This window comes from Schistocerca gregaria, chromosome 3 (genome assembly GCF_023897955.1).
Source record: "Schistocerca gregaria isolate iqSchGreg1 chromosome 3, iqSchGreg1.2, whole genome shotgun sequence".
NCBI classification, from domain to species: Eukaryota; Metazoa; Arthropoda; class Insecta; order Orthoptera; family Acrididae; genus Schistocerca; species Schistocerca gregaria.
The window spans coordinates 137,284,842-137,309,282 of NC_064922.1; the positions used below are offsets into that span (position 1 = coordinate 137,284,842).

General features: G+C 40.9%; 1 protein-coding gene across 1 annotated transcript in view; it reads right to left on the bottom strand.

Annotated features, from left to right (window-relative positions):
* LOC126355338 (coiled-coil and C2 domain-containing protein 2A) overlaps positions 1–24,441 on the bottom strand; it is a 536,251-nt gene that overhangs the window by 27,875 nt on the left and 483,935 nt on the right. Inside the window, exon 23 of the mRNA XM_050005633.1 lies at positions 18,198–18,449. Within this exon, the coding sequence (XP_049861590.1) occupies positions 18,198–18,449 (252 nt within the window). The remainder of the gene's footprint in view (positions 1–18,197; positions 18,450–24,441) is intronic.

Genomic DNA, 24,441 nt, shown 5'->3' on the forward strand with positions numbered 1-24,441 from the left:
GTAGTATTTGAACAGATTTGCAATAAAAGTTCTCATAAGATATGCATGCTCATATAAAGATTTATGGTGAACTTTAAGTACAACTAACAGTCAAAAGTTGCTCTTCATAAATTATCACATGACTCTAATGCCAGCTCAAGGAGAAATAATGTTTCATTTGATTTGATTGTTAGATACTATAGTGATTTACTACATAAGTTGCACATAAAAATAACAGATAACATTTATAGAAGTTATCAGCAGGAGAGCTTCTGTGAAGTTTGGAAGGTAGGAGATGAGGTACTGGCGGAATTAAAGCTGCAAGGACGGGGCATGAGTTGTGCTTGGGTAGCTTAGTCAGTAGAGCACTTGCCCACAAAAGGCAAAGGTCCCGAGTTAGAGTCTCAGACCGGCACATAGTTTTAATCTGCTAGGAAGTTCCACACTCCTGAGAACTTATTCCAGAATATGCCAACATTTCAGATGGAGTTTTAAAGTCTCTGACTGTCATATGGATGAGGTGCCTGTAATTCTGAGTTGATATCATATTTCATGACCCACTGCTGCATTTACAACTCATTCAGTTCTCTTCAGCTATATGGATACAAGCTGAGATATAATTGTAGGGCCAAGTGACTAACAAAACTATTGAAGTGAGATCTGTGCCAGATAGGGTTGAGAGAAGAGATAGAGAAGATCCAACGGAGAGCAGCGCGCTTCGTTACAGGATCATTTAGTAATCACGAAAGCATTACGGAGATGATAGATAAACTCCAGTGGAAGACTGTGCACGAGAAACGCTCAGTAGCTCGGTACGAGCTTTTGTTAAAGTTTCGAGAACATACCTTCACTGAAGAGTCAAGCAGTATATTGCTCCCTCCTACGTATATCTCGCAAAGAGACCATGAGGATAAAATCAGAGAGATTAGAGCCCACACAGAAGCATGCCGACAATCCTTCTTTCCATGGACAATACGAGACTGGAATAGAAGGGAGAACCGATAGAGGTACTCAGGGTACCCTCCGCCACACACCGTCAGGTGGCTTGTGGAGTATGGATGTAGATGTAGATGTAGAAGTTAAGTCTCAGTTACTACAGGATGCTGAAAATTGTCTGAACAGATAACTGTACATTATGCAACAATAGTGGATCTGGAACCAAGCAAGAATGAAAAAAGACTAAAATTTAAGGCCTTATTGATGCTGTGGTCATTAGAAACTCAGCACACACTCAGACTGAGGAAGTTTAAGGAAGAACGCCAGACATGCCCAATCAAAGAAATCATCACAGCATTTATCTTAAGCTATTTGTGTGAAACCTATATCTGGATGCCGAATACAGATCTGAACCACTATCCATCCAAATATGAGTCCAGTGTCTTACCACTGTGCCTCCTCCACATTGTGGGAAACACACCATCTACTAACAGTGTACACATCATAAGCAGAAAATGTCTTGGAGCAAGTAGTATTAAAAAGGTCATGTGGAAGGAGAAGACAATAAGTGCCTGCACTCAAATTTACACTTTATTGCAATAAAAAGCTGAACTGAACTACATCCCAATAAGCCTCAGAATGCTCAACAGTGCTGACTGACTGCCATGTCATCCTAAAACTGATAGGTGTCACTGGATGTGGATATGGAGAGGCATGTGGTCAGCATACCACTCTCCCAGCCATTTTCAGCTTGTGTGACCAGGCCACTGCTTCTAGATCGAGTAGCTCCTCAATTAGCTTCACAAGGGCTGAGTGCACTCCACTTGTGAGCAGCACTTGGCAGGTCTGGACAGTCACCCATTCAAGTGCTACCAAAGCCCAGCACTGCTTAATTTCAGTGACCTGCCAGAAGCTGGTGGTACCATTGAGGCAAGACCATATTACAATAACAGTACAAAATTTACAATTATACCAGTTTTAGGGTTCTGTAACTCAAACAGTAAAAACAGAACTCTTATGGGACTGCTTTGTTGTCCGTCCATCTGTCAATCCCACTATTAAGACACTCTCACGTAAAAGGCAGAGGTATCAAACTGAAATTTATGTCACACATTAAGATCTACAGTACCTTGACAGAGCAGAAAATTGAAGCTTCTAAGTCAGTTTAGTCAATGGCCCAGGTTGTGAGGCAGCGACTGAAACAAGCATTTTATGTTCAGCTGGATGTCATGCCACAGTGTAATCCACTTTGCTATTCCAGAATGAGATTTTCACTCTGCAGCGGAGTGTGCGCTGATATGAAACTTCCTGGCAGATTAAAACTGTGTGCCCGACCGAGACTCGAACTCGGGACCTTTGCCTTTCGCGGGCAAGTGCTCTACCAACTGAGCTACCGAAGCACGAACCACGTCCGGTACTCACAGCTTTACTTCTGCCAGTATCCGTCTCCTACCTTCCAAACTTTACAGAAGCTCTTCTCTTCGCAGAAGAGCTTCTGTAAAGTTTGGAAGGTAGGAGACGGATACTGGCAGAAGTAAAGCTGTGAGTACCGGACGTGAGTCGTGCTTCGGTAGCTCAGTTGGTAGAGCACTTGCCCGCGAAAGGCAAAGGTCCCGAGTTCGAGTCTCGGTCGGGCACACAGTTTTAATCTGCCAGGAAGTTTCATATCAGCGCACACTCCGCTGCAGAGTGAAAATCTCATTCTGGAAACATCCCCCAGGCTGTGGCTAAGCCATGTCTCCGCAATATCCTTTCTTTCAGGAGTGCTAGTTCTGCAGGTTCGCAGAAGAGCTTCTGTAAAGTTTGGAAGGTAGGAGACGGATACTGGCAGAAGTAAAGCTGTGAGTACCGGACGTGAGTCGTGCTTCGGTAGCTCAGTTGGTAGAGCACTTGCCCGCGAAAGGCAAAGGTCCCGAGTTCGAGTCTCGGTCGGGCACACAGTTTTAATCTGCCAGGAAGTTTCATATCAGCGCACACTCCGCTGCAGAGTGAAAATCTCATTCTGGAAACATCCCCCAGGCTGTGGCTAAGCCATGTCTCCGCAATATCCTTTCTTTCAGGAGTGCTAGTTCTGCAGGTTCGCAGAAGAGCTTCTGTAAAGTTTGGAAGGTAGGAGACGGATACTGGCAGAAGTAAAGCTGTGAGTACCGGACGTGAGTCGTGCTTCGGTAGCTCAGTTGGTAGAGCACTTGCCCGCGAAAGGCAAAGGTCCCGAGTTCGAGTCTCGATCGGGCACACAGTTTTAATCTGCCAGGAAGTTTCATATCAGCACACACTCCGCTGCAGAGTGAAAATCTCATTCTGGAAACATCCCCCAGGCTGTGGCTAAGCCATGTCTCCGCAATATCCTTTCTTTCAGGAGTGCTAGTTCTGCAGGTTCGCAGAAGAGCTTCTGTAAAGTTTGGAAGGTAGGAGACGGATACTGGCAGAAGTAAAGCTGTGAGTACCGGACGTGAGTCGTGCTTCGGTAGCTCAGTTGGTAGAGCACTTGCCCGCGAAAGGCAAAGGTCCCGAGTTCGAGTCTCGGTCGGGCACACAGTTTTAATCTGCCAGGAAGTTTCACTTTGCTATTGGCCACAATTTGGCTGTGTCCATTCATCCTGATGGACAGCTGGTTTGTAGTCATACCAATATGAAAAGCTGTGCAATGACTGCAGTAATGCTGGTATATGACATTGCTGCTCTCACATGAGGCTCGGCATCTGATGGGATAGGATAGGCCTGTGACAGGTTTGGAATAGGAAGTGCTGGGTGGGCAGGCCTTGTTGGTTGGGTGATTAGAAACAACTTTAGGAAGGGTGGGAATGATCTTGGGAAGGATGTCGCTCATTTCACGGCAAGACGATAGATAATCAGAGCCCTACAAAGGATGCAGTTTAGTTGTCCAAGTCCTGGATGGTACTGGGTGATGAAAGGGGTACTCCTTTGTAGCTGGTCCTTGTGGGAGGATTAGGGTTGTAAGGGAAATATTGCATGGGAAATCTGTTTGCGGACTAGGTCTGTGGGATAGTGACTTTGTAAAGCCTTCAGCTTATTGGGCAAGGGAGTTCTTGCCCCTAGAAACACACTGCCCCTGGCTGTCTAGGCTGTATGGGAGCGATTTTTTGATGTGGAATGGTTGGCAGCAGTCGAAATTCAGATGTGGATGGTGGGTTTAATATGGTCAGATGTGTGGAAGGGGCCATCAGAAAGGAGGGCATTAACATCCAGGAAGGTGGCACACTGCGTTGAGGAGGACCAGGTGAAGCAGATGGGAGCTGCTAAGAAATGAGGATGGGGTGTCTTGGCCTTGAGTCCAGGTCATGAAGGTATCATCAATGAACCCGAAACAGGCCAGGGGTTTGGGGTTTTGGGAGGCTAGGATGGCCCATAAACAAGATGACATATGGGGGTGCCAATGGCTGAGCCATGGATTTGTTTGTATACCTTTGCTTCGAAAGAGAACTAGTTGCGTGTTAGGATAAAATTAGTAAGGTGTATGAGGAATGAGGTACTGGGTTTCAACTCTTTAAACAATGTTTAACAGAAAGTAATCAGAAACTGCCAGTTCATCTTCACCAAAGCAGTTATAATCCCATTAGTATGCAGTATCAGTTATCTTTATTACACCAAAACATTCCGGGACTCAGAAATAAAGTTGATGAACTACTCATTTGTATCGATGAAATGAATTCATCTAACCAAATTGACATAATCTGCCTCTCTGAACATCAAGTGACCACTGGTATAGATATGTTAGATATTTCAGGAATTAAGCTAGCTTCCTGCTTCTGCAGAGTAGATATGGATGGAGGAGGAGTTGCCACATTTATTAAAAACTGCCATAAATTCAAGAACATTGACATTAATAAATTCTGTTTAGAGCAGCATCTAGAAGCATGTGCAACAGAAGTAAGTTCCATAACAGATCCTATATAATAGTAACTATTTACCGAGCACCTGCAGGAAATTATAATCTATTCATAAATCATCTAGAAGCTCTTTTGGGTTATTTAACAGTAAGAAACAAAGAAATTTTGATTGCTGATGACTTTAATACAGATTTTCTAATTCAGTCTTCCAGTAAACATTTACTGCAGTTAGTAATGTTGTCTTTCAATCTATCTCACACTCTAAACTTTCCAACTAGGATCACTAAATCCTCAAGGACAGCCATTGATAACATTTTTATAGGCAAATCAAAGGAACAAAATCATATCATAAAATCTGCAATAAATGGACTGTCAGATCATGACATGCAGCTCCTTGTTTTAGATGTAAATTCTAAGCAGATTATCAAGGCTACTAAATCTGAGTACAGGAGAGTATTCAATCAACCAAAAATTGAGTGTTTTAGAAAACAGCTCAAAGATATGAACTGGAAATATGTTTATAGTGCTCATGACATGAATGAAAAATATAACACATTCATTCACAATGTCAGTACCATGTTTGAAAACTGTTTTCCTCTAAAAGTTACTCAAATTAAGCAGAAGTCTATAATAAAACCATGGATCACACAAGGAATAAAGATTTCCTGTAAGACAAAAAGGAAAATGTATCTGTAGACCAAGAATAGCTCCAATGCTGATGATTTAGCTAAACACAAGGAATACTGTAAAATTTTAAAAAAAGTAATTCAGACATCTAAACAAATACACTACGAGAAGAAGATAGCAATGTCAGGGAACAAAATAAAAACAATATGGGATATAGTGAAAGAGGAGACTGGTAGAACCAGAAAGGAACAGGAGCAAATAGCACTAAGGGTAGATGACACATTAGTAACCGATGGGCATAGTGTGGCAAATCTATTTAACAAGTACTTTATATCCATTACTGATAGAATGGGATTGTCAGGATCAGTAAATAATGCCCTTGAATATCTGAAACTAGCCTTTACAAATAGCTTCAGGTACATGAATATGTCACTCACTTCACCAAAAGAAATAACTTCCATAGTAAAATCTTTAAAAACAAAGCATTCTAGTGGCTACGATGAAATATCAACAAAGTTAGTTAAGGCATGTTCTTGTGAGTTTAGTACAATTCTAAGTTACTTGTGTAACCAGTCAATTATAACTGGGACATTTCCTGACTGGCTGAAATATGCAGATGTTAAGCCTCTATTTAAGAATGGGGATAAAGAGATGCCATCAAACTACAGACCGATTTCACTTTTGCCAGCATTCTCAAAAATTTTAGAAAAAGTAATGTGCAGGCAGCTTCTCAACCATATGACCACAAATAACATATTATCAAGAACACAGTTTGGATTTCTGAAGGGTTCTGATATCGAAAAGGCTATTTATACCTACACTGAAAATGTACTTAATTCATTAAATAACAAGTTACAAGCAGCAGGTATTTTCTGTGATTTGTCAAAGGCATTCGATTGTGTAAACCACAACATCCTTTTAAATAAATTTGAATTCTATGGTGTCACAGGCAGTGCTGCAAAATGGTTCAAGTCATGCCTCGCTAACAGGAAACAAAGGGTGTCAGTGCAAGGGACTAGTGAATTAAGTAATCAGTCATCATCAGAATGGGAAGAAATTACATGTGGTGTCCCACAAGGTGTCCACGAGGATCTCCTCAACACGGATCTATGGAATGAAAAACTAATCTAATCTCTCTGAAGGACAATGGGAGAGTTACAGTTCAATAGCACCGAGGCCATGAGCATTAGTGACGTTTGTATATAGGGAAATGGCATGAAGAGTGAGGTGCAGGGATCCAGAAAGTAAAGCGATGAGGATGGTGAAGGAACTGCAACTCAACATGTCATCTTTACAGTGGATAGCAATCTATCCTTTTCATAATATTACTGATATTCCAATCTGGACTTTGCATTGTTTGTTTTTATCGTAACAGCTTTTCTTCCATCCCTCAACCCAGTGATGTTTCCCTTTGTTACTATTCTCTACAGCCTCCTGCTGATTACATTTCCTCCCTCATCTTTACATATTTTTGTGTGTTATTTTCCACAACTTACTGATGCTACACAAACTTGTGTACCTCTGACTAATCTCTAATCTCCACCCCTGCCCCCCCCCCCCCCCCAACCTTACACCAACACATGCCAGTCGCCATATTCCTATACCTTATCCATTCCATCTTTTTCACTCATTATTGTACATGTTTTATGTATTTGGGAATATTTTATGTACTTCAGCAAATTTTTACATACCTGTATATTTTGTGTGTATTTTAATACATTTGTGCATGTTTCTATGTGTTTGTACATGTTTTTATGAATCTTTTTCTGTTATCTCCCTTCCCTCACAACCAGTTAATGCCTTCATTTGCCCGTTTTGCTACATCGTTTCCCGTTTCCTCCTGATTGTCCCTGCCACAATGGACCCCGGCTCTGTATTTCTGCACAATTTCAGGAAAGTTCTCTCTAAAACCCAGTTCCACAACCTGTTCCTTAAATGTTGCTTAAACCATGGAATCCCCTCAACAGCCTAACCATAAAAATTCATTTCTCTCAATTCCACCCATCATTTTACAAAGACCTTAACCTTTCCAGAAGCTGCCTGTCCCTAACCCTCATAAACCCAGTAATGCAAAAACACATCTCAATGGCACAAGCACTCACAACTACATTCATTCCCTTGATGAGATACTGCTACTGTGTGATTCCTTCTACATATATCATATCTACTGCACCTGGAAGTGTGTCCCTGACATCACCTATATAAGTTATCCCGCCTGGTGACATCCGACTGCTGCCTTGGATCACCATTATCCAGCCACTATCCTATCACAGTGTTCCTCCTTGTCAATCCTCAACAGCACGCAGATTCTCCCTAGCTGACCTTTTCAACTTGCCACATCCCTCAAATCACCCTATCAGAACACCACTAAATCCACAGCCAAAACAATCCTAGATCACTATTGTTACCCTTTCCACCAAACTTCTTAGCACCACAGAAACTTCAACACTATCCAAAAGCCTCACTTTTTGCCCTACACCCAAAATTAACCATGTTGGACTTGCCAAAGACCTTTCTCCTGATCCCTGCAATTGAAACACTTACTTGCTACAAATCCCAACATTGTACCCTACCTCTCCCAGTTCATACCACCATCCATCCTTGACCATCCTCCCCCCCCCCCCCCCCCCCCTCACCCCCGACCCCCAACAACCCACCTAACCATCCCCTGGTAACCTTCAAGAAATTACTTACCTCAAACTTGTCCTAACCATACTTCCCCAGATTCCTTCCTAAGAACACCAAGCTTTCAGCAGAAGAAAGATCAACCATACACAGTGTTGTAACTGTGACCGGAACAGTCAAGGGGTGGCCGTGAACAAAAGTGGGGCAGGACCAAACGGGAGCAGCCCATGAGCAAACAAGACAAATGAACAGGAAAGGATGGACACCTACAACAACAGATGACCAAACAAGACACCAAGAACAACAACACGCAAGAAGCAATGGGGTCACAAGTGAATTCCTCACGAAATTGACAATGTCCACTAGTACATGGAAATAAGCAAAGTAAACACAATGTCTGTAAGCGAGATATCGAGGGACTCACGTGAATATCAGAAAGCCTTGCTGAGTGAGAGGCAAGCTCTTAAATACATGACAGGATATGTCGCTATTGGCTGCTGGGACCATGTGCTCCACAGTGCCGCCCTCACATTATACGCCGGCCACGAGGGCGTGCAGCCACGGTTTATGGCACGGCAGCTGCCAGAGACCTCTAATGGTAATCGAGGTCCATGCCATCTGGCACAGATTCGAAACCTGCTACACTCGGTACCAGATCCCTCCCCCCTGAAAATTGCGCATTGGGGCGGAAATGCCCCAGACGGTGCCGCAGTGGTTGGCAGATGGGAGAAGACCTGGGCTCGTCAACCGCCGTAGGCAGGGAGGGAGGGAGGGAAAGGGACATCCGAGGTGTCCAGGATGGTCGACCCAGAGGCCAGGGTGGTGAAGGGAGCTGCCAATCCACTTGGGGGTGGGGAGGGCTGGCGGCAGGCTCACAGAGAGGCTGCAACCGGGGGCAGTGGCAGCGAATCGAGGACCACGTCTGTACTCAAAGGAGATAGCAGAGGAGGAGGTGACTGTGGGAGTCCCACAGGGGTACATGGGCTGAGCTGATTATAATGGCGGCACTCCAACCCTTTCGACATCTGCACTGACGTCACACACCGCCCATGGGCCACGATGACTGTGGCAGGCATCCAACCCACCTTGCTCCCATACATGTGGGCCCACACGGCTGCACCGGGGGTGTAATGCTGAGAGGGCCAGGAGTGGGGGCAGGAGGGGGTGGCATCAGCAAAAGGAGCACGACTGCCCATGGAGGAGCTCCGCCGGACTACGTCTGTCAATTGGAGTGTTGTGGTAGGTGCTCAAGAACAGGGTGAGGGCCGACGTGGTTGTAGATGTTTTGACTGCCTTCGTCAACTGTTATTTAAATGTGAGGACAAGCCTCTCTGCCACGCCATTGGAGGAAGGGTGGAAAGATGGGCTACAGATATGTTTGATACCATTGGTCTGACAGCCATAAGAGCAGCCATAAGAGGCAGACAGTCCAGCGCATCCCGGTGGGTAGAGTCAATGAGAAAGCAGAGGACCTCCTATTGGTCAAATGCAGGATCAGAGCCTGCTGGGAGGCATGACAAAGTGTCCATGTTAGCATGAAGGGCAGTGGGCTTATACCGAATGTGTAAGCATAATTCCGTAAAACTAACGCCCAGCACCGGAGATGTTGAGCCGTCCACTCTGGAAGGTGAGTGTGTGGTCCAAAAAGCATAACTAAGGGTTTATGGTCCATCAGGAGGGTGAACTTTGCCCCAAAGAGATAGATGTGAAATTTTTGGATGGTGAACACTATCGCCAGAGCCTCCTTTTCAATCTGGGAGTAGTTCAGTTGTGCTGGGGTCAACGTCTTAGATGTATAAGCGATGGGCTGATCTGAGCCATTGGCATTCCAATGCGTGAGGACAGCCCCAATGCCACAAGTTGATGCTTCAGCCACCACAACCTAGGGGTGGTCCGGAAAGAAGGGAGTAAGGCAAGGGGCAGACTTCAGCATAGCCTTTAAATGGAGAAAAGCCTGGTCACCGGCAGGAGTCCAATCAAAAGGTACCCATTTATGATGCAAGTGATTGAGGGGTTGAGCGATGGAGGCAGCCTGGGGTAAGAACTTTAAGTAATAAGCAACCTTGCCCAAAAACACCTGGAGTTAAGGTAAGTCCTTGGGATGAGGAAGAACCTCAATGGTTGTGACATTATGACCCGAAGGGCAAATGCCATTTTTGCTAAGCTAGTGGCCTAAGTATTCCACCTTCGGTTGAAAAAAACATCACTTGTAATAAGAGACAGCAAAGGACTTGGAAGAGCAGTTGAACAGAATGGACAGTGTCTTGAAAGGAGGATATAAGATGAACATCAACAAAAGCAAAACGAGGATAATGGAATGTTGTCGAATTAAGTCGGGTGCTGCTGAGGGAATTAGATTAGTAAATGAGACACTTAAAGTAGTAAAGGAGTTTTGCTATTTGGGGAGCAAAATAACTGATGATGGTTGAAGTAGAGAGGATAAAAATGTAGACTGGCAATGGCAAGGAAAGTGTTTCTGAAGAAGAGAAATTTGTTAACACCGAGTATAGATTTAAGTGTCAGGAAGTAGTTTCTGAAAGTATTTCTATGGAGTGTAGCCATGTATGGAAGTGAAACGTGGACGATAAATAGTTTGGACAAGAAGAGAATAGAAGCTTTCAAAATGTGTTGCTACAGAAGAATGCTGAAGATTAGATGGGTAGATTATACATCTAATGAGGAGGTAATGAATAGATTTGGGGAGAAGATGAGTTTGTGGCACAGCTTGACATGAAGAAGGGACAGGTTGGTAGTACATGTTCTGAGGCATCAAGGGATCGCAAATTTAGCATTGGAGGGCAGCGTGGAGAGCAAAAATCGCAGAGGGCAACCAAGAGATGAATACACTAAGCAGATTCAGAAGGATGTAGATTGCAGTAAGTACTGGGAGATGAAAAAGCTTGCACAGGATAGAGTAGCATGAAGAGCTGCATCAAACCAGTCTCAGGACTGAAGACCACAACAACAACAACAACAACAACAACAACCTGGCAGGAATGCCTGGTGACCAGGATGTCATCCAGATAATTAACGCGGGCAGGGATAGGCTGTGTAAGCTGCTCCAGGAACAGCTGGAAAATGACTGGCATCAAAGAGACACCAAATGGAAGGCGCTAGTACTTGTATAATCTGAAAGGCGTGTTGATAACCAAGATGTTCTGGAAATTGGTATTTGAGGGTAACTGGTGGTATGCCTCAGCTAGGTCGATCATTGAAAAGTACTCTCCCCTGGCAAGCTTGGCGAGAAGGTCTTCCTGTTGGGGAATGGGGTAAGTGTATACGTGGGACTGAGCATTTACAGTAGCACCAAAGTCCCCACACCCCCCCGAAGGGACCCATTGGGTTTCCATATGACCACCAATCGTGTCGCCCAGGCACTGTATGTTACAGGCCCCAGAATGTCAGCAGCCTGGAGCCAGTCAAGTTCCTGCTTGATTGCTGGTTGTAAGGCCACCGGAAGGGGTCAGGTCCTGAAGAAGCAACTTAACTTCATCGGAAATTGAAAAGCCAAACAACTGAAACACAATGCGGCATTTCAGTCATAATAAAATGAAATGATGTGGTGTGGCTCTCAACTACATACCCTCTGACTCAACGTTGAAATATTAAAAGTTTTGGCTGGTTTTGTTGTCTAGGGGCTCGGATACGTAGTTGCCACATTACAGGCCAAATAATGCTGAGTCTACAGTATACAATAAGAATGTACACATGAATCAAAAGGTTGAAGGTTTCTATCACTTGGCAATCGCAAATTATGAAAGTAATATATAAATTTATAAATGAAAGATTGGAATTAAATAAAATCTGCAGGTACTATCTTAACGAATTTTAATGATGAGTACAATAGAAGGAGTACTTTTGAGAATGCAGTATTTTTCTGCAAAACACTTTTTGGTGTCTATGGTCCAGCAATTGAATAAAATATAAGTTGAATAACAGAGTAACAATAGATTCCTATTCACGTAATTAGTTATGAACAACAACATAGCTCGCAAGATATTCACTTCTGAACACATACTACGACTTCACTGCAGAAGCCATAGATATCACACAATATCACACATCAGCACTCCGAAATATTTCTATCCTCCGCAAACATGCGCAAACTGCTGCGCTGTCCAAGCCTTTCCGCCAACTGTGCATGCGTCGTGCCGTCGCGTCCAGCACTTCCCATCCTGTGCGACCACCCCTCGCGCCGCACTGTTCCGCTCTCCAGAACCCCCGTGTCCTCTCTCGAAATGATCCTTCTCCCACTTACATACAGTCTCACCATTGATAAGCGCTGCGATTAGCTATAGCGCTCCCTTCATGTCTCCAAGCCAATGTACACTCACAAACGTATTTAAACACATACGAAGTACTGGAGTTACAAAAAATAACTTGAAATTAAATAAATATTCCTATGGCTGGGCCATAAACATGCTCTAATTCACATTATTAAACACATAAACAAATTGAATAGACATATATCAAAGGTATCATAAGCAAAAGTAGGCCACTAGCCTAACGTCTCACTGCTTTCTAAAACACAGTAAATAATTGACCAATTTCTTCATGAAGAGCATTTATTAGATATAAACAAAGGCATAGAAGAATAAATATATTATGAGCATGCTGCTAATGTTTTTTTCATGTAACTGTGGAGTACTTATGCCCTGACGTGATTGATAGTAATCGGCCACTTTGACCTCCAATAACTCATGTACTATTCAAGTCACATGCCTGTAATTTATACCAATTTAGGTTTACACTAAAAGCTTCCTAAAGACACATCGATCTACAAAATCAGATGAAATGCTTAGATTTTGGAAATTCGTTGCTGGGTATTACTTGTATAATTTATCATCAGATATTAAACTTTAAATTAATAAAGGTATTGAAAATCTGATTACACCATCAGAATCGTCATGCAAATAATGGTAATGCACATGTTTCTTTTTGAGGTATCACGATTCATCTGGCTACTATTAATTTCCATACGAACTGTGAAATGTCTGCTATTATGGTTTCACAAAGTCTGCCATATTTGGCATTCCCAGCATAGACATCTCCTTCATCGACACAAAGCACCGTCCTTGTCACAGCATCAACATGGAATTCCTAGCCACACAATTTGGCTCGACCCCTCTTGCTTTGGCGAACATCCGGCACCACGTGGTCGGCTTGCCGAGCGGCCCGTGCCCGCCAAGTGGCCACGCCAACTCTGAACTTAGAATATTTTCAGGGCACTACAATTCACCCGTTACCTCACCCACCTCCACTTATTAACATTCTGGCTTACCAGAATGTTCAGAAGTAGCAACCTTCAGTTCATACTAGTACACATAAACAAATTACAAAGAACAGAATTAACTGATTAAAACGCCAGGCCAATAGGGTTCAGAAAATTTTTGTAGTGGTGTGGGAGAAGCATGAATTTTGAAATAAACTAACACAAATTATGAACGAAACAGCATATTAAACAAATGCCAGCATTTCAGTTATGCATACACAACTTTTTTTGACAAGAAATGAAGTTTTTTAAATACGCTTTCACTTACGTGTCATTTTGTAAGCACTTCTTGTGCCACTCACTCAGTGCTAAGGCACCTTCTTGCACTAATTTTTCCGTTGCACTACACACGTTTTACCATGAGGTATTGATCAACTCACATCAGTCTTTTGACCAAGTGCCTCACAGAAATTGTGTCTGCCTCTGAATTCCGAGTTCCACCATTTATCAAGACAAATTTGTCTACAACGAAAACCAAAAGTACAAACCCTTCAACAAACCATTTCCCAAAACCAACCAGGATCCTCACTAATGATTCCCTCCAATGGAAAACGATACTTTAGGAACAAAGTCACAAGGCAAACGACTGAATCGCAGTAAGCTCAAATTCCCGTAAGTTCTATTTATTTGACTTTTATAAATTCTTCCCACCTCCACACACCAAAAATTGTGTGCACATACAATTACACATTTAATGCCCTTCAAATTGACCACTAAATTCTTTGCCACACTCTTATACAAAGCATAAATGGGTACATATTTTACTCAAATTCACAAAGTCACTGACCTCCAAACACCCTAAGTGCCTAAACTCCCCCTCTTGCCACAATAAACTAACAAATTACTAATGAATCCCCAAGTAAAACATATAAATTATCCCTCCAAAATTACTATCACTAATTACAAATTAGAACAGCTTTTCATTTCTCCCCTTTCTCTATATGCCCTTAGTTATTTCAAACTTCTCTTGTTTCTACATATGTGGCAGCAATGACCATAACATTCTAGCATACCAATGCAAATCAGTCTCATTAGAATCACACTCCTCCTTCACATACCAATTCGTATGAACTTCATTACACAAGCTATCCGCATCCACACTATTTACTTCAGCCATCTCTAAATTTTCTTAGTTCTTCCATACATTTCACTGATTCACTACCCACAGCATGCACAACTTTACTGTTTTTCCCCTCAAAAATATCAACAATTGCAGCTTCAACAAAATTACACATCAATTCACTGTTAAACACTTTATCTTTCTGAAACAATACATTGATGCCTAAGCCATCATTACCATAAATATTCATCTCAGCAACTTTATCTGCTGACACACTATTTAATTCACTACATAAATTCACCTCAGAAACCTTACTTTCCTCCGTTGACAAATTAACTTTAAGGGAATCATACACACTTTATCCTCCGCCGGTACATTACACAAATTGCTGCTACCTTGTCATACAATTATGGGACTTCCAGACTTGCTACATTCCGCTGTGATTGGAAAAAAAATCAGCACATATTGCCATTTCTACACACTTTTCATCCAGATTAGCCCCCAATCCTATTTTACATACATTCTCACTTTCACACTCTGACATACATTTTAGATTCACACATTCATAAATAAGTTTCATTTTGCCTTCATTCATGATTAGAAACGTGTAAATTCCTTCCTCCGAAGTATCAATACCAGTAGCTTTTACATAATTACATAAATTACCATTACTCTACCTCTGCAGATACATTTTTAACTTCAACTGCTGGCGAGACCAATGCTAAGCCTCCCTTAGTAACCTTGATGCTTTCCGCTGAAACACAATCACCCTCACTTGCAGCTGGCGAGACCAAAGCTACACTGCCTCCACTAACATCGACGCTTTTTGCAGACTCACAAATACTTGTTACAACTACACCTTCCTTACTGCAATTGCTACTATTTGCTAATACCTCTTCAGAACTCTCCACACAATTTGCTTCCACAAAATTTAACTCCTCTTTAACTCCTTTTTAAACCCCTGAATCTTTCCATTCATCACTATTCACACACTCATTCATTACACATTCATAACTTACATCATTCCCCGCAAATTTATTCCCATTACTTTTACTTAAATCTCTCACAAATCTATGCTTCTGCCATTTGCACCTGCTTTTATTGAAAGAGCCACCTATATAGCCTTCCTCTTTAGCAAACTCCATATTACATATTTGTTGCCTTTCTCCAAACCTATCAACATTTCTAGGATTACCATTATCTCCATTCTCACAAACATTACTAACTTTATCCTAATGTGCAATTAGTTCTCCTTTGAAGGAAAGGTATACAAACAAATCTGCAACAGACCCATGTGCACCAGCATGGCACCTACCTGTACCAACATCCTTATGAGCCATCAAGAGGAAACCTTCCTAGCCTCCCAAAACCCCAACCTCTGGCTTGGTTAAGGTTCGCTGATGATATCTTCAAGATCTGGAGCAGGGGCCAGACACTCAGTCCTATTCCTTCATGACCTCAACACTTTCTTCCCATTCACTTCACCTGGTTCTCCTCAACCCATATTCCTGGACATTGACCTCCTCCTCTTCGATGGTTACATTCACACATCTGTCCACATTAAACCCACCAACCACCAGCAGTACCAGCATTTGAACAGCTGCCATCCCTTCCTCACCAAAAAAATTTCTCCCGTACAGCCGGGCCAGCTGGGGGTGACATATTTGCAGTGACAAGAAATCCCTGAAGGTTTACAGACAGGCACTACCCCCCCCCCCCCCCCCCCCCCGACCTACTCCATAAACTGCTGTCCTGTGCCACATCCCCACACATCATCAATCCTCCCACTACCCATAAGAACCAGCTACAAAGAACTGCTCCCTTTGTCACCCAATTCTATCCCACAGTGAAACAGCTGAACCACATCCTTTGCCAGGACTTTGATTATCTAATATTTTGCCACCGAAATGAGGGGCAGTCATCCCAAGCTTATTCTCCCCCCCCCCCCCCCCCTCACCACCACTCCCCCATAAAGTGACATTCCATCAACCACTTGACCCCTACAACCTAGCCCATAACTATGCCACTCCCAATCCCATCCCCTTGACAAAGGGATCCTTTTCATGCAGAAGACCCAGGTGCAAGATCTGCCCCAATCCACCTACCCAGCACTCCATATTCCAGTTCTGTCACATGCTTGCTTACCTTATCCCATCAGAGACTGGACCAAATGTGAAATTAGCCACGTCATATAACAGCTCTGCTGCAATCAGTAAACAGATTTTTATATTGGTATGACTACGAAGCACCGGGATAAATGGCCACCACCAAATTGCGGCACAAATTGCTAAACATAACTAACTTATTTCAATGTCCATGTAAATAAAATAGAAAGAAACTTTCACATGGGAAAAATATATTAAAAACAAAGATTCCAAGACTTACCAAGCGGGAAAGCGCCGGTAGATAGGCGCAATGAATAAAACACACATACACACACACAGAATTTCGAGCTTTCGCAACCGGCAGCCGCTTCGTCAGGAAAGAAGGAAGGAAAAGGAAAGATGAAAGGATGTGGGTTTTAAGGGAGAGGGTAAGGAGTCATTCCAATCCTGGGAGCGCAAAGACTTACCTTAGGGGGAAAAAAGGATAGGTATATACTCGCGCGCGCACATGCACACACACACACACACACACACACACACACACACACACACACACACACACACACATGTGTATGTGTGGATTTCCTTTTTTCCCCCTAAGGTAAGTCTTTCCGCTCCCAGGATTGGAATGACTCCTTACCCTCTCCCTTAAAACCCACATCCTTTCATCTTTCCTTTTCCTTCCTTCTTTCCTGACGAAGTAGCCGCCGGTTGCGAAAGCTCGAAATTCTGTGTGTGTGTTTGTGTGTTTTATTCATTGTGCCTATCTACCGGGGCTTTCCCGCTTGGTAAGTCTTGGAATCTTTGTTTTTAATTTATTTCAATGTCTGCTTCACAACGTGGGCCATCTGTATCCACTCCTCCACCACCAGCTTTTCCGAATTGCACAGAAGGGAGTTATCCTCACAATGTGCTTTCTGCACTATTCCCTGCACACATGGCCAGAAAGCACTTACTCCTTTCTCCCTACATGTACCCCCGCTATCCCCCCACTCTGCCTTGCTGCTTCTATTCAGCACAACACCATTGCATTCTGGCCGGAGTGGACAGAAATCCAGAGATAGTGGTCATGGGTACATTACGTGTGCTTGCTTTGTGTGTGTGTGTGTGTGTGTGTGTGTGTGTGAGCGCGTGTGCACACGCAATGTGTAACAGTCCATGCCCGTGTGCAACTCACTGTGTCATCTTTATGGTGAGTAGCAACCGATTGTTCATATTCCAACCTGGATTTCACATTGTTTGATTCTATCTATATACATGTTGATTCTGTTGATTTAGCAGTGAAATGCATGCCTGGAAACTGAGAGGATCGAATCTCGGCCGCAGATTTTTCAGTCTTTGTTTTAATCCAGTCTTCATCTCTCTGTTCTGTGAGGAGTCATCAGAAACACCATGTGGTTCAGATTTCATGTTAAACTGTATGTCCTCTTTCCCCAGTTCAATAACTAGAGCAGGTTACAGGACACTTAAGCTGCTGAAATTGTGTCCAGTCGGTTTCAGTGAGCCACATGAAATTATTATTAGTAATGTTTAGAATGGACATCAACTGATGGCCTCTTAACCCTTTTTTGCATGAACCATAAGTATTTTTGCTTTGTTTCCTTATGTGTTAAGGATGAAATTCCCAGTTGTATTATTATTTCTATGTGCTTGCTTGCTTAACTACCTCCAATATTTATTGCATTAAATGTAGAAAGTCTTACTGTATTCAGTGTAACTTAATCATCAGTACCAATACTCACATTGTCTTCATTAATGAGGCAATATGTTTTTTGGAGAGGACAGAATGTGTCTGTGATGTTACATGCTTGACCAGACACAGGATCCCAAATGCGGAAAGTTCCTGGGGCATCTCGAGTTAAAACATAGGCAGCTGGTCCATGGGGCACACCAACTCCAAGGAGCAGCCAGGCTTGCATTCCCAGATGCAGAAGGTAGCAACACAGCAGCACAGCATGGTCCTCACAGTCGCCAGACAGCAACCGCACAACTTGCTGAGGAATATATCAAAATATACTGATGTAACACAAAATAAAATTTCCCATATATGTTTGTTAACCTTATGCTATGCTGCTTATATCATTATCATGGTACAGATATGTGGTCCACATTTTTGTCTGACATATTTGCAGAATAGGACTAATTCATAAAAAGTTACAGTATTACAAAATACGGAACTTCATAATACACATTGATTAGATTGAGATTTATGACATTAGGGCAATATCCACTGAAATATTAATGCTATGGACTCTATGAGGTAACAAAAATCAAAAGAACTGCTTGAACAACTGATTCTAAAAAATCAAAACGAATCAGAAAAACTCAAAAGACAATGCAGATAATATACATAACAAATCAATATGTATTCAACAGACAACATACAACAGAAGTCAGTGTACTGCTGCATTGATTTCAGAGACAGATAATATATTTATTAAACTAAAAGATAGAACTATAGATTCAAAAGGACTCTCATTGGATAAAATTGGTAATACAAGTTTTTGCAATATGAAAAATTACCTAATTTGCGTGAACCAATAGCATAGTCAGTTTAATACACAGAAAAGTTTGTATGATTTTCCTCCTATTATTTAATATAAAGATGCATGTATCAGACAATAAGAAAGAAAATTAAATTACAATTAAAATATGTCATATTTATCATTGGAAGAATCTTGATTAAAAAAAAAATTTATAACTTGATGTAAACACATTACTCGAGTATAATGATGAAATAATAGGAGAAATGTGCAGCTACTAAAAATTTATGGTAGTTCACTTTCAAATATCTTGTGAGAAAATATGTGGTATTTACCACCAGAAGCTCAAACATTGTTGAGCTTCCACTCACTGTTGGTGGTCATTATGTGTGAGACTAAAGTCTAAGGCATAAAACTGACTATTTATGGGCGAATGTGAGTCCCAGAGCCTGGCAGATGAATGGAATGATGTTCTGAAATTAATTAAATGCACTAAAATGAAATGACTGGAGGTGTGAGTGACACAGATAGCCTAATAGTAATGACAGCTTCTCACAATGAGCAGTAAATCCAAGTTTATGCCCCAAGGTGGCATCGACTTTCAACTGTCACCTGTATTGATTGATTTGATATTATTTATTGTATTCAATACTGGTGACAAAGTTTCATCTAATCTAAGTTTTTCTTCTTTTATGTGAAATTTATTGTTGTGTTGTCAGGTTTTGCTAGCCTTAATGTACATTTTAGTAACATGATGCCCAGTCCTATTCCTGGAGAGACTACAGATAATTTTGATACCATTTTATTATTCAGTATGTTTCATAGACATAAAATGATGTCACAAGAAGAATATATCTTTACAAATTGCTTGTCAGTTCTACTTTGACCCTATTTCATAACAACTTACTTTCCGTGAGACATGAAAAACCCTGCACACTGCCACAAGAAAACTGACTTATGGATTCAGATAATTAATGCCACTTTCAGTAAATTGGGTCATGGAAAGAAGCATCACTCAGATTTGTAAAATTTATTGTATGTCTGTAGTATAAATTCAAACATCAGAGTTGGTTTTATTTTTGGATGGGTAGGTACTTAAAAGACAATGGCAGAACTTTATTTACTGAAATCTATCGAAAGTTACTCACACAAATAAAAATCTGTACAAAAATTCTGACCATCACTCAAAAAAGGAAAGAACAGTTGAAAGGAAACAACTGGTTGGAAGCCTCATGCAAGCTGAGTTTAAGAACCTACAGCAAAATAAAATAGCTCTTATGGACCAAACACAAACCAGCCTATACAGTTAATGATGCTAGTTGTAACTTGGGGCTTGCTCCATACAAGAGTAACTACCTTTGAAAGTTCAACATGAAAGGAAATCTTTTAAGGAAAATTCCACTGTTTGGTGATTTTTCAAGGAAGACTGCACAAGGATATGGTGGACAGTCACTTGACAGATGACTTACATGAGTTGGAGCATCTGAAAATAGCTAAGAGTGACAGAAGATCAAAATTTAGATTCAACACAGGACAGATAAACTACATAACAACACGCAACATAAATTCCATCATACAACCAAGGAAACTAAAAACTGTGGCTGACAAAATGGATTGCAAAGGAGTTCCAATACCTGGACTTCAGGAAATGAGAAACACTGATCAGGAACCAATAGAATCAAACAGATATATATAATTTATAGAGAAATACCAAGAAAAAGTGTATTGAAACAATGTCCACAGTTAGGAACATGATTTGTGGTCACTCTCAAAATAACTGAATCTACAATAGAATTTAAATCACAATCTCCCAGGCGATCTACAGTACTATAAAAACTGCAAATAAAATATACACAATAATAAATTCCCATCCCATAACTAATTATAAAAATAATAAGAAAGGGCACAGAGAAAAGATGGATGAATTTTGGAAGCTAGATCAGATGGCAACAAATGTAAATAAAAATCACACCAAAAGTTTAATTGTTGATTTTAGAGGCCAGTCAGGAAGGGAGAAGACATACAGAGATGCAACAAGGAAATGGTCAGCACAAAGGACAAACAGGAACGTAAGAGACTACTGGAATTGTGTAGCAATCATGATATGATCTCAAAGTCCACACTTCAAGAAAAGACCAAATAAACTCAAAATTTGGAAACATCTGGACTGGAAAAAAAGGAGAATGGCACTGGATCATGTCTGTATGGCTAAAAAATTAGCACAATGTGAAAATTCTGAGAGGTACAGATACTGGATCAGATCATTACATGATAAAAATAAAAATTAAATTTACCCTGTTAGCAAGGAAAAAATCCCACCCCAAAAAGAAGAGAAAATTGATAAGTAACAAGGAATATGGAGAACAAACAAGGAATATAAAGATAAAACAGAAAATCTAGAGGCAATAGTTCCCCAGTAGATATAAAAAGCTGAACAGGTAGCCCCAGTAAATCCAAGGAAAAAAAGATAAATGGTGGAATGATGATTATGATAAAACAATGGCAGAGAGACACCAAGCTTGGTTAAGGTATCAGTCACAAAACAGAAGAATCACACTTCGAACTCACAGACCAAAGAAAGATAACTCAAAAACTAATAATAAGCATTAAATACCAATATCGAAAAGATATACTTCTAATGATAGAAACAAATAGTGAGAAAACAACCTCCAGATATTACTACAAATTATTTAGCAGACAAGCACAAAGATGTGACACTCCAATATTAATGTTAAAAGTATAAAAATAATAAGGTGGCCCTTGGTAGTACAAAAATACAGAAATTTTAGTAGAAATGTTAAAAGAATTACTAAATTGCAAAGATCTTCCAAAACTACTATAAGTAAACACAGATGCCCCTATTAAAACTCCACCAGAAAGTGTAAGTGCACATGCAATCCATGAAGTCTACAAAGCTTTTAAACAGCTCAAAAACTACAAGACAAAAATTTGTGGAACTTTGGAAATACGCAGCAGAACCAGTGAAGATATCATTACACCAATGCACAGTGAAAATCTGGAACAAAGAATAACTATGAGAATACTGACTACAGACTTCAAAAATGCTTATCATTGTTTCTACAGATCTTCAGTGATGAAGATACTGAGAAATTTCAGTCTCTGCCCCAATTCATAAAAATTTAGCTCTAACAAACACCAAATCTACAGTAAAGTTCAGAGGAGAAATATCTGAGCCATTTATGACTAAAACAGGGTTAAGAGAGGAAGATAATTTATCTCTGTTACTTTTCAACTGTGTGTTTGAGTGCATGATGAGTGAATGGTGCAAGGAAAATCCTAAAAACATAAGAAATGGAACCAAGAAGATAAAATAAACTTAAACTGCTTGGGATTCTTAGATGACTTAGCATTACTAGCTAATACATCCAAGAAGCCAGAAATCAAATAACAAGCCTACAAAATATAGCACAATGAACAGGACTCCAGATATCATTCAAAAAGACTGAGAAAATGGTAGCAGATCCACTATTAATCAACCACATAACAGTAAATAACAGGAAAGCAAAAACAGCAAGAAACATGCATGTAACAGCTAACAAAATGATAAAAGCTCAAAAATTAACATGGTTTGCATACAATAAAATATGTCTCTCAATCAAAATTAAATTAAAACATTACAATATGATGGTTCAACAAGAAGTGACATATGGAAGTGAAACTCTTTTCAGTCATCCAGAAAAACATTTTATAAAATCCTGAAAGTAGAGAGAAGAATAGCTAGAACACACATAAATAAGAACTATAAAAAAGATGAAAAATGACAGATTGTGCCACATGAAGTAGTGTACAGCAGACTGGAGCCCACTGCAGGTACTATACAGAAAAAACATCCCTTTTTTTGGTCATATTACAAGGAAACCAGAAACCAGACTATTAAGAAAAATTATAAAGAAACTTTGAAACATGAAGCAACAAGCAGGATGGATATGGAAAATCAGAGCTAGAATTAAACCTGGGCGATTAGCAAAACAAAACAGAAAATTTAAAGAAACTGAGAAACACAAAAATAAGATGTAATTAAAAAACAGACAAACAACAAGCAATAAGAAAGATTTACAGATGAGGAACAACAAAAAAGATCAGAATGAATGAAAAGTTACTGGGCAATTCAGAAAAAAAACCTACTGAAAATGACCAGAAAGACCAGCAAGACCAGAAAACGTTTGAAATCATCCAATGAGGTCATAAAAGCAGGAGGAGGAGGAGAAGAATGAGAAGGAGAAGAAGAACCTAAGTTGTCAATTTTGTGATTCATTGACACTTATTTTAGCAAATAGTATATCTGCATTAGAATTGTATATATAGCAAATGGAAATGGAAAGTGCTATACTGCAAATACTTTCACTACATGGTACTTTACTGATGCATCAGAATTTACATGCCAGCAAGATAGATGTTGATTAAAATTTCATCCTTACTTAAGCTTGTTCTTGGTATTTTCAGTAAAGAAAAATGGCACTCTTACAGATGGTGAGTAGTGTGTTTATGTATGATGGCTATCGGATGTCTGAAAGTGGAATTTGTAACACTGCATGCCCAGAGGATGTGCATGTGCAGTTTATCACCATCTTTCAGACTTTGAGACAGCTCGAATCATTAACACGAGAGACATGGGAGCATCATACCAATGTCCTCACAGACAGTTAGCTACAGTGTGACTACTAAAAAGTGAAGCTGATGAGGTACACTCAGGAAAATTGTGCAGCGAGAAGAGTAGGCACAGGTCCTTCCAGAAAGGTTACACCATTAGAAAATTGCTCGGACAAACCGATGGCTGACAACAATTGATATATGGTTACAATCTGGCTGTCATCACAAACTGTCAGAAATATTAGTAGAAGTTGTATGGGAAATCTCAAATTATCATTTGCAGTTTATCACTGTCACAGGTACCACAGACTTGCATGGTGTAGAGCCAGAGTCAACTGAGATGCTGAGGACATAATGTGGTGTCCAGTGACGAGTTTTTGGTGGTTGTATTGATGCCAAAATCTCTGAAGATGAAAAGTTAAAATGTCACAGGGAGCAGTGATTCTTGATGCCTCACCCCTTCAACTCCTGGAATCATGGATACAAAGATGCAACTGATTTATAACTGTTGAATGGAGGATGAGTGTTTGGAAGTGTGTGGTTAGAACTGTAAATACTGTTGTCATATACTTCATGACCAGAGTACCAAAACGTATATTCCAGTGGATAATGCAATACCTTACCATACAGTTCACATCACAAAGACCTCAAGGAATGTACTGATTGAGCCGTTGATTTGTCACCCACAGATCATGTCTGGGATGTGATGGAAAGATGTATAACAGCCTCCAGGCAGCAATGAACTGACACAGCATGTGTTTCAGGCATGGCAAAAACTTCCTCCAGGATGATATTCAAAGGCTGTCTGTCTCTGTGACTCAAAGAACACAAGAGAGCACTCACGCCTGTGGGGTAACACCTCTTACTGATGTAGATGGTGGCCATTACTTTA